This window comes from Mugil cephalus, chromosome 8 (genome assembly GCF_022458985.1).
Source record: "Mugil cephalus isolate CIBA_MC_2020 chromosome 8, CIBA_Mcephalus_1.1, whole genome shotgun sequence".
Taxonomy (NCBI): Eukaryota; Metazoa; Chordata; class Actinopteri; order Mugiliformes; family Mugilidae; genus Mugil; species Mugil cephalus.
The window spans coordinates 25,409,537-25,421,429 of record NC_061777.1 but is presented as its reverse complement, the minus strand read 5'-3'; the positions used below and the strand labels follow the sequence as shown (position 1 = coordinate 25,421,429).

At 38.9% G+C, this 11,893-nt stretch overlaps 1 protein-coding gene across 1 annotated transcript; it reads right to left on the bottom strand.

Moving 5' to 3' along the window:
* Positions 1-109: 109 nt before the first annotated feature.
* LOC125012337 (ectonucleoside triphosphate diphosphohydrolase 2-like) lies at positions 110-8,024 on the bottom strand. The gene is made up of 9 exons (XM_047592230.1): positions 7,883-8,024; positions 6,919-7,036; positions 6,229-6,379; positions 5,946-6,105; positions 5,199-5,426; positions 4,164-4,436; positions 3,617-3,736; positions 632-766; positions 110-512 (listed from the first exon to the last, which is right to left on the bottom strand). Exons 1-9 carry the CDS (start codon positions 7,997-7,999, stop codon positions 312-314), a joined length of 1,503 nt encoding a protein of 500 aa, XP_047448186.1. The 5' UTR covers positions 8,000-8,024; the 3' UTR covers positions 110-311.
* Positions 8,025-11,893: the final 3,869 nt, after the last annotated feature.

Genomic DNA, 11,893 nt, shown 5'->3' with positions numbered 1-11,893 from the left:
TGTCTTTCCTGTCGCATTCAAAATCAGGAAACAGAACTGTCATGAATTTGCGTACATCATGGATCACAAATACAGACTTGCTCGTGAATAAGAATGACTACACACAGCATTCATGGATTTCAATTGTTGTTGTTCAAAGCTTTTATTGTATTACATCATTTTTTCAAAGAAAATTGCTCAGGACACATTTTACCATGTTAATTACCTCACTTATTACATATTAGTGGCAACAAAATATTTTTATGTGTGAACATGTGCATACAGTACTTTCAGTGAATACTAACTGGACATGATGGTGTGTATCCTTGCACTTACAAATCCTGCGATTTTGACTTTTTGTATGTCCATAGACAGTAGCCTATTGTAATGAAAATGAGAATGATGAAGATGATAAGGACACCAGTGAATGCCCCTGGGGTCAGAGCTTTACCCAGTGCAAGACTCTCTGTAGGCACAGTGTTGCTTATGTTCAGCATGTATCCCAAAGCCCAGCCTACAGATGCTCCTTCTGCCTGCAGACACAGAAGAAGAGGTCGAGTGAAGCCACAGCTCATGAAATCTAGATGACAGTGTTGCTGAGGTCTCAACAAACGTCCATCAAAAGATTCTATATAATGTCTTAAGTTCTCACCTTTTTCTGGAAAGAGATAGAAGGGAAGGAAGCTTCATCAAAATGGTAGCCCTCCATTAAGAGGACCTGGACAAAGTGGGATACGGCACAGACATTCTTCATGTATTTTGCTGCCTGCTTTGTCTTTGCCATCATCTGTTCAGAGAAATGCAGTGAGTCAATATTGACATGTTCTTATTTGAAATGTTTCATTTTTGTAAAATATTCAGTTGCTAAGAACATGGCCAGTGTGTCAGATATACACGTGAAGTTATTTGAGAATGAGTATTTTAATGTCGGCAACACTTTCTATGAAGGTTGTATTTATAATGCCCTATGAATGCACTCATAATATTATTAATATATAAGCATTATAATGGTCATTATTACCATCTATACATATTCACAAGTCGTCCAACGTCATGATGCATTATGACAACTTTGCTTTGCTAAATGTGTATAGTGATGCATAATGAGTTTTGACTTCTACAATAATCCTTTATATCTGTAGCTATAAGTATATGTAATAAAGTTATAATAATGTATACATCTCCCTACAGCACACTGTTATAAACAGCTATGCAATATCATAAGTGCTATTTGTCAGCTTTAAGTAAAGTGGCAAGAATATGACACTATTATTAACAGATATAAGTTACTATGAGTAATTAAAAGGTGCAATGAACTAAGTACTGAGTCTGGCATCTTTACCCCATATGCACAATATTATAAATGACTATGTTAATATCATAGCTGTTATTTGTCAGCTTTAAGTAAAGTAGAGCAAATGAGGTGTTGTAGATATAAGATTATAAACAAATATGAGGCACAATGAAATGAGAGTCTGGACAGTAAAGACAAAAGGAATTCATTTAGTTCACTTTATTTTCATTTAAACCAACACACATAATCAGAATGATTATCAATGCTCTGAGCACATTACACAAACACATGAAACACGTGAAACAGGCCACAAAAGTGGCACGGCGTGGTCCTATACTATGCCGTGGTGGTTATCATTGGATCAAAACTCACAATGCCACTGAAATCTATCTTGGGTCATTATGAAAATTTCCATATGCATGCCAGTCTTGCAAATGATGTGATGCAGGCATAAAACCTGTGTGAAATCATGTAACAGTAAATAGGCCAACAGCCCAACAGTAGCCACCAAGCGACCTAATTATTGAAATTTGTAAAACACCCAACTTCCCCCTAGTCAAAAATATACCTACTTAGCCTCGTGTACATTGTATTTTGTTATATCAAGCATGTGTGACCCATGATTTCTAGCAAGCCAGTACTGCCACTATTACACACTGACAGACACACTACAACAGTAATAAAGACAAAATATTAAGACAGACACACACAGACGGACAGATAGATAGACAGATGGATAAAAAGACGGACAGAAAGATAGAGATGTGGCTCTTCAAAGTGCCTTTGGGTTGGTGAGGTGATTCAGGGTCAGAGGTCAGGAGATGGTTTGAAATGTCCGCATTTATTTTTCCTATGTATGGCAAGGTACCACTACGCTGGCAATGCCATCAGATATTATTTTAATATAATTTTTATTAATATTATTATTATTGTAGAACTGTCATTCCTTAGTCCATGACCCCTGACCCCTGACCCCACCCACCCACCTCCCTCCCCAGCTCCACCCACTGTCGTAAAGCATTGACTCTATGTACTGGTCCGAAAGCGGCTTTTCTGTCCTTTCTCCGCTGAGTCCTCTCCAGGACAGGTAGGATGTGTCTCTGTCCTGCTAGTGTTTTGTGAGCTAATGCCTTACTTTGCTTACATGAAGCACATGGTTTACGTGTTAAAGCAATGATTTCAAATGGTTTCAATCATTAAACGCAAGAATACTAAAACGATCTAACTTGTGAGGGAAAACTAGCCGTGTATGGTAACTTTCATCTAGCTATCTTAAGCCACCTACAGGTAATCTGCGGTGTCTGCATGATATGCGGTAACACAATGTCTCATTAGGCTGCTTTAAACCTTCTGTATTGATTTAGAAAAAAACGTGATCTGCATAAAAAACAAACCCAGCTAGAGCACTAAAGATTTGCCTCTGTTCTTCTTGTAGTTGCTGTCTCCTGACCTCTGACCCTGAATCACCTCACCAACCCAAAGGCACTTTTAAGATCCACATCTCTAGGACCACGCCGTGCCACTTTTGTGGCCTGTTTCACGTGTTTCATGTGTTTGTGTAATGTGCTCAGAGCATTGATAATCATTCTGATTATGTGTGTTGGTTTAAATGAAAATAAAGTGAACTAAATGAATTCCTTTTGTCTTTACTGTCCAGGCTCTCATTTCATTGTGCCTCATATTTGTTTATAATCTTATATCTACAACACCTCATTTGCTCTACTTTACTTAAAGCTGACAAATAACAGCTATGATATTAACATAGTCATTTATAATATTGTGCATATGGGGTAAAGATGCCAGACTCAGTACTTAGTTCATTGCACCTTTTAATTACTCATAGTAACTTATATCTGTTAATAATAGTGTCATATTCTTGTCACTTTACTTAGCGCTGACAAATAGCACTTATGATATTGCATAGCTGTTTAGTTAAGTTAGTTTAGTTAAGTGTGTGCTGTAGGGAGATGTATACATTATTATAACTTTATTACATATACTTATAACTACAGATACAACAGACTATAGTAGAAGTCAAAACTCATTATGCATCACTATACACATTTAGCAAAGCAAAATAGTTATGATGCATCATAAAATGAACAAGTGACTAGGCAGATATTGACATATTTATAATGCACTTTTCAGATTGAGATTATAATCATTCATAATCAGTTGTCATAGTGCATCATGACGTTGGTTATGACGACTTATGAATATGTATAGATGGTACAAGTGTGTGCAAGATGTTTTACACCTTATAAAACATTATGAGTGCATTCATGGGGCATTATAAATACATCCTTTATAGAAAGTGTTACCTTAATGTCTATAAGGGGTTACCTCAGAAATGGTCATATTGCAGACGAGACGGGTTGCTTTCTTCATGTTGTGGGGAGAAGTGATAGTGATGTTGGTGAGGCGGGTGAGGTAGCTATGAGAGAAGAAGAAAGCAGAGAACGCCTGGGGAGAAGAGCAAACATTGCAGTGTCATGATTAAGTATTTGAATATTTGACTGGAATCAAACATTTTTATTCTTTTCTCTTGTTGATCTAAACTCCTAACCCATACCAGCTTACAACAGCAAAACTCTACATCCACATCCACATATACATGATGGCATTATAGATAACACTTCAGTCCATGGTGAGTTTTAGTGACTGAGGTGGTACAAAACTGGGTTATAAAATTATGAACACCTGCCCAACATTATATGCTATCATGTATAAATACAAGTATTCTGCTAGAACACTGACACGAATCAGAAAATCTAGTCCTATAAACCAATTAAAAAAAGTATTGCAACACAAGAAAAACGAGCAGTAAACAGCATTTGTGTAACTTCTGCTTCATTATGTTTTTGCTGCTTAAATCTAACGGTTCTCTCACCATGAAGTTTCCTGTCACTTTGGGCTGGAAGACTCCGTTAAAGGAGCACCTGGAGAAAGAGCAGTTGTCAAAGGAGAACATTTCCTTTACGCTGTCCAGGCAGGTCTGGTAATCTCCGGTTCCCACAACTGTAACAACCTTGTTACGGTCAAATTTAGGTGGTTTGTACTCCTTAGTACATGGTGAATCAAAGACGTCCTCCCCTAGCTTGATAGTCATGTTGAACTGTCGGGGGTAGCAGGGGTGGGATACTTGGGACGTTATACCTGCATTCTGAAAGTGGCAAAAAAATATGCAATTTAGAAAGAAAGGAAAAAGTAAAACATACTACTTATTAATTGTTGTTTTTAGTTGTTTGTAGCTTTCCAAGTTAATAAAATACAGATTCCTTTAAGTTAAAGTAATTTAGTTACAAATAAAATTCCAAAAAACATCAGTTCATTTACATAATTCTTGACATTTTTCAGCAAAAAAACAAAAACAAAAAAAACAACAACTTTTAGCTATTTCTGTGCAAAAAAAAATATTATATTTTCAGATTTTTGTATTTCCAATTAGATATTTGCGAATGATTACATTCTGTTTTAATTATTATATTATAAACAGCAACTTAGCTTTTTGGATAAGAGGTGCTTAGCTTAGCTTAGAATAAAGAGTAGAAACAAAGGGAAAGAGGCAGCATGTATCTTGCAGTATCTGCCTGCCAGAAACTCCGACAGATTGATTGACAGTGTTTGTTTCATCTGCAGAAAACTGTTAAATGACATTTTCATTTCATTTCATTTCATTTCAGCGAGTCCCTAAAGTCTTGAAGTCACTGTAGGGTTGCCAGGACACTTGCCAGGATTCAAGATACAGATACTGGTAGCAGGATTTTGTTGGCTTTGGACAATACCAGGTTCACTGTTTCCTATGCAGTCTTTATGCTAAGCTAACTGACAGATAGAGTACTCACCCATGTTTGGCTACTTTCACAACTTTCAGAAAATCTGAATGCTTTCTCAACTGCATTCACAGCGCTTACACATTTTGTACCTTGATGAGTAGAGCCAGCAGTTTTCTGAGAAATTGGTCTTGGCCATAGCACAGGAAGCTCTGGGTGTAAAGTGTGTGGTTTTGTCCGTAAAGCCTTAGCGCCTTCGCATTATGTGGGTCTTCTATCTTCTCCGAGGTTTCAAATGTAATCTGAGTGGATGCTCCGCCTAAATCCAAAGCTCCGATTGTCGTCTTGCCTGGATTCAGCCATTTGCCCACAAAACCATACTAGAGTGGCAAGAAGGGACATGTTGAGACATAAGTAATTGAAATGGTGCTGGACAACAGAGAATATTCAAGTCAAAACAACAAGCCAAAAATAGTTTCACATCTTTTACGTATAGTTATCAGTAACTGTATGCCAGTAATGTTAGCGATCATCTGACTTTTCACTATTCACTGATTACTGTATCTACTAGATGAATTGGCTCACAGTGTTGCAAGAATTTCCTAAATAATGAACCCTATCAACGGACGATCCTGTGACAGTTGTCCAGTGTCAAATTTCTTTTTGCTGAAGATGTGTGAACATTTAACCTCACATTCTTTTATCAGTACATTTCAGATGGAGAGAACCAATAATTGTTTAATTATTATATTAATTATTTCCCTTCTTATTGTATTATTTTGATATACTTCTGTCACACTGTTTTGATTCAACTTGATCCTACTGTCCACATGAGGACAACTGTGTTAGTTTTCTCTGCAGGGAACAGTCTTTGAAAACAGAAATGAGTAAGGTCTCACCTTGACAAAGTTCCCCAGTAAATAGTTGACTGTAACCCAGCCATACGCTCCCTCGTCCTGCCCGCTCAGGATGACCGCCTCTTTGAAGTTGAACGGGTATGATTGCAGTTTTCTTTTGACTTCTCTGAGAACTTGTTGGGACTCTGTAGAGTTGACTAGGCTAAGGAAGCATGTTAAGAGTTAAATACATTTGTAAGAATCCCTTCAGACATGTGCCGTGAAGAGCATGGTATAGTTTCAATAATATTCATGGTATTCTGTGTTAAGGAAAACTTCTACTAACTCCAGGAGCCTCATGCCCGCTGTTGCTCCCAGACAGAGTGGAGTTTGGCTGTGCCTGGCCTTGGGGATGATCTTCACAGCTTTTTCCAGACATGCCTCCAGACTTTTAGCTGCACCACCAGGAACACCTGCATAGCTGGATATCCCTCCGCCTGGAAAAGGAAGAGAAAGTAGCTCCCCTCATAACTGAAACTACACTGCCCTCCTCACCCGACCTTCACCCTGTCAACAGTTTGAGTTTCCAAGGACACTGAAAACAAACCTCAAGTGAGAAGGGGAACAACTGGCAAGGAGTAGGATGTTACAGACTGTCTAGTGAGGAAGTAGTCTTGCCCAAATACTTCTGTACAGGATGACATGTTGGAAGTGAAAGTGTCCTTGCCACCAAGAAGTCAGAGGTTAAATGGTCAGTTATGGATGGATAGTTTTAATGGATGTGTAAATGTAAGTGGTCCATGCTCCAAGCATCTTTCAACTGCGCTGCAATGGAACGAGGGTGGAGTTTGGAAGATGGATATCTAAAGTCAATGGGTAAACATTTTTTTATTGACCCTTTACTTTGTGTTAGTTTTAGTGTCACTGTCTTTTTTCGCCCTCAGGGATGCAGGCTGGTCTTACATAGCTTCCCATACCAGTGCTCACCAATGCAGTAGTTAAATAGGCCTTGTTTCATACTGTGCAAGGAGCTCACCTTCTGCATGACACTCGTCGTGCTCACTAACGATACCAGTGCCATTTTGCTTGTCAGCTGGCCATTTGTAGATGTACATAGAGGTGTGAGAGGAGCCTGCATCCAGCACAATTCCATACTGAAAGAGACAGAGGAGAACAAGCCTCATTTTAATAAATGCTCAGCATATCGGCTGTATACCCTTGTAAGTACATGGAAATGTTTCTCATACCAATTTCCCCCCCAGGGTGACAAACCAAGGGGAAACATGAGAAGTCTTGAAAGGATGTGGTTAACATAAAGCCTTCAGCTCCTCTTAGCGCAGAATTGTGTTTTGCACGACAAGTGTACAACTTGCACGCACGCTGATCATTGTCCAGGGGATTGTGCAGTAACTGATTTCCCCACATGAAAGCAAAAATAGTCCTTTTGTGTACCCTTTTGAAACAATGATGTCAAACAAGTTTAACATGAACAAAAGGAAAAGCACATGAGCATGGAGTTGAGATTGGTTGCTAAACAATGCAAGATAATTGCATCTTTTATTTATCTCCCGTTCTTTGTCTTCTTCTACCAGCTCTTACCCATTACCTCCGAGGTTGCGGTGCAGGCTGTGAACAAACAGCCGTCTGATTCATAATGAGAATATTTAGTTGACACCAGTAACAGTAAATGGGATATAAAATTTCAAGCTGTGACGGTTTCATTATCTGTCAGTCCGCCATGGCTGAGCTACACAAAAATAGGTGTGTGTTCGTAAAACCTGTAACCTGTCTTTCAGTGCACAACAAAACCCTATGCTGAAACAGAACTTGTGTCCTCACTACATGGCAGTAGCACAGGAAGTACACTTGTATGAAATATGTGTAAAATATATTTCTTAGAGTGTGTCCTGTCTGTTTTCCTATTAATTTCATGGTAACAGATAAAATATACATTTAGAAAAAATTCTACAGATAGATGAGTTGATGCATATAATATTTACCATGTTTTCAGGAGGAACCAGCACATCTTTGCAAGGAATGACCATCAGCAGAATCCCGATTACTGCAAGAATCAGTAGAACAGCCGCAGGTATGGTTTGGGAGAATCTGAGAGCCATGAGTGCGCTTGGTGTTTGGTGCTTTCAGAAATGAGCGTGATGGGTGTGCATTTAATAGTTATAAGATGTGGGTTTGGTCTGAGCCCTTGACGTGTTTTTTGCATTGCTTCCTCTCACCCTTACACACACACAGACACAGACACAGACACAGACACAGACACACACACACACACACACACACACACACACACACACAAAGAAAGAAAAGTTTTTCTCCCGTGGTATTTGTAAGCTGGCTGATTTTATTTGTTTATTTATTTATTTTTTTATTCAGCTTTGCTTTAAATCTTCAAGTGATGCTGAAAAGGCCACCCTTCAGGCAGGTGTCATCTCTAAGGACAACTTCTCTTCTTCCTGTCTTTTTAAGTTATTCGGTTAGGTCTCTTTTAAGAAATATACCGAGTCACAACTTTTTCGATTTCACAAATTTTGAGCCCAACCAGGATGTTGATTTTGAACACACTGCTATTGTCAGCTGGAAAGCTAGGAACATAGGAGGAGTCTCGACTCATCTCCAGTCAATTAGTTGACAGTCTGTGATCATGTTGTGGAAATCTTGTATATGAGTGTTCAAATGAGAGGAAGTGATCTTTCAAATTCTGAAAAGCTGCTGACAAGTGTCAACAGGGTGCTAGGGCCACATAACCTCATTTGGTTTTAATTTGCAGACGACTGCAGAAATAATGTGACACTTATGTCAGCATGAAGTTAAATGCCCCCACCCTTACACCTCATGATGTGTTTACCATGTATATACGTATATACCATGTATAAACCACTTAGCTATAATGAAACATTGCCTATAAAAATGCAATCGTAAAAAACAGCATAAGGTTTGCATTTTCTGGCCCCTACTCACTACACCCACTAGAGGGTGCTACAATTCTGAAAGATTGTTTAAATATTCAAGGTCTGTTTTCTAGTTCTCTCCATTGAGTTTTGTAAAGTTTGAGTAATGTGCATGATTTTCTTCAGTTGCATATTGGAAAACAAATTTAGTAGTTGGATGAGCTCAAAGTCACATTTAGAGGAAAGAGTGAGGCACTGTACTGTTATATGTAATGTGTACTATATGCAATACATTTTCAACTCATGCAATATATTTGTGATCTCCAGCATCAAATAAGCACACGATAACATGTTAATAGGAGCAATGAGTGCACTGATCCTGACGATAGAGAACTATTTTGCAGTATGTACTTCAAAGAGCCTTTCCTCAAGCTAACATCCAAACAGATTCGAATCAAAGCTTGACTGTCACTTTGACCAAGTGTGTGTACCGAACTATGGATGACACGACAGCTTTTAGTGGGGGGTATTCTCTGTGGTTGGTAGGGTTGATAGGGGGGTGGGAGGGCGGGACGTGATTGCCTGAACAGAACTTGGGGTGGTTGGGGGGTGACACAAATGGCGATGAGGTGAAGAGGTCGGCAACATAATTCTGAAATGCACAGATAAATCAGAAGTGTCCAGGCCCAGTGGTCCAACTAGCCACCTGATGTTTCCTTTCCAAACATTCGCTCCTCCCCCAAAGACTTCTACACTGTAAAAAGTCTCTGCCTGCCCACTGGTGTCTACATGTTTCTGTAAAGCAAGACCACTGAAAGGAGAAGTTCTTCTCATGTTCATGAGCAATAAAACAAAGTTTTGCTCAAGTGCTACAGACTCCCTGACCTGGCATAATCTGTAATGTATATATCAATTAGACTGGACACAACCTAAAGAACATCAAGGAACTACAAGCAACAAAGCCCAACTGGGATATTGGTTTTGAACACACTGCTAAGACAACAGCCAACAGCCAGCTGGCACGTACTTTACAAGGAACTGGGACTGCTAGGAACCTAGGAAGAGCTTCAAATTATGGTACAGAGCTGGTCTCTTCAATCAGCTGGTGGACAGTTTATTAATGTTAGATGATCATGTTGTTGTGGAAATATTATGTTTGAATGTTCAGTTAAAAGATAGATGAGTGATCTTTCTCATTAACTTGTTCTGCTGCCAACTGAACACGTATGTCAACAGGGTGGGACACAGCGAAAAAGCTAAGGCCACAGACCCTGGCTTTTCTTTTTTGTTTGTTTTCTCACCAGGCCATGCCCTTAGCATGCATACTAAATTTGAGCTTTCAAATATCTTTGACAGCAAGTTTATTTTTTTTAGGGTAGATATATCCCTAAACATCACATAAGTCTACGGGTCAGGTTTTTGAATCCAGTATGAATCTGGTCTTTGAGTGTATCAAACTAAGAATCAGGTCTAAACAACAGGTTTTTGGCCATGCTAACATCATGGCTCTAAGGATGGTAATACTAGTCCATGTGTACCAGTCTCCACCTAGCCTCAACTATCTCAACACCTGTGGGTGATTACCATGAAAAAAATTTCAGACATTTTTCGACAGAAGACAAAAACTAGTGACTCGGCAGCTTCCTTGTCACCATTTGTAATTTTGAAGTGAAATATCTCAACAGCTGTTTTGGTCAGATGCTGGTTGTTTAGGCACTAGGTTTTAAACTAAATGAAACCACACCAGCCTTTTAACTCCAAACAAAGACGGTGTATTAAAATGATGCCAATTATAAGAACAAAAATCTGCAAGCACACTTTTTGTGAGCTACAAACTGGTCATAACTTATATCTGTTATAGCATGTACAGCATCAATAATAAGTTCCTTTTCACAACTCAACCTCTCATCTTTGCATTGATGATCTACAGTTTCCTCTTCCTTCCTGTCAATCTTCTGTGCAATCTAACCCTCCCTGCTTAATGTTAATTGTGTTGTTCAAGGTATCTATTGATGGTTAAATGTGATCAATTGACATCCATTGAGGATTATATTTGATCAGTTAACAGAGCTTTGAATACACAAGTAATTCTTGGGGGTGTAGATCAAAAGCTTGGCTAAATAGGTGACTCCAAATGTGAATTGGACTGAATGTCTGGTATCGCCTTAGCTGTGAGCAGTGATCACTGCATTTTGTCTGCATTTCAAGTGCTACTAGTCAAACAGCAGAAAACATTTTCCTTCATTGAAAGAGGAAGGAGCCTACAACTGGAATTTGCGACAATCAACACTTAATCGTTACGACAGCCCGCGGCACATTTACCACAACATTTTCTTGTGTTTCATATGGAAAAACCTTGAATGTCTTCATATTCAGAAGACACATTCATACGAATACATTCAGATGACATACCTTATGTCAAGTCTGAAATTACATCTAAATATTGTTCCAAAGTCATTTTTGTGGTCTGTTTTGATGGACAGAGCTTTTCCTGGCAAACGACAAAATAATTGACTGCTATAAACAACTTCTTCTTTATTGTCGTCTTTGTCTTCATAACCTATAAATACCTATAAATACATCTGGTTTTATGTGAAACAAAAAATGTCTGTTTCCTAATTCAGCTTTCTTCCTTCAACAAAATGTAAATGTACGTGTTTTTCTTTGCTTTCTAAATTAAAAAAACAGATAAAGTCAATTTAGTTAGTTTTTAGTCTAAAACCAAACTTGAAGTACCAAGAAGTACATGGACCGTGAGCACACCCTCTGTGCACTGCTAACTGGTTCAGAGGACTCATTTAGGTTGTGAAGACGACATCTAGTCTGGATTAACATTTTTTGCAGTGTACCACAGACCCTGACAACCTCCACAGGCCTGCCCTGCACTCTGGAGAGTCAGGGCGCGCAGAGGGCATTCACACCTTGTTAAGTTTTACAACTGGTGCATTTGTCGGTCCCAGGCTTCTATTGCCCCTGTGACTCAGTCCCTGCTTTGAAGTGACCTTCTCCGTCTTCTGAGGTGAGGGAGAAATTTAGGGTTTTCTCTGATGAATGTGAATGCGGCACACCTTGGGGTGCATTTGGTCTGCTGGAAAACACTCGCGT

What these genes read in the sequence shown, in the direction of transcription:
- LOC125012337 (XM_047592230.1), bottom strand. Translation starts at nt 7,999, where the DNA reads ATGGCTCTCAGATTCTCCCAAACCATACCTGCGGCTGTTCTACTGATT. An exon ending in CGACGAGTGTCATGCAGAAG is followed by an intron (nt 6,380 to 6,918) that starts GTGAGCTCCTTG and finishes TTCCTTTTCCAG; the next exon opens with GCGGAGGGATATCCAGCTAT. An exon ending in GCGGGCATGAGGCTCCTGGA is followed by an intron (nt 6,106 to 6,228) that starts GTTAGTAGAAGT and finishes ATGCTTCCTTAG; the next exon opens with CCTAGTCAACTCTACAGAGT.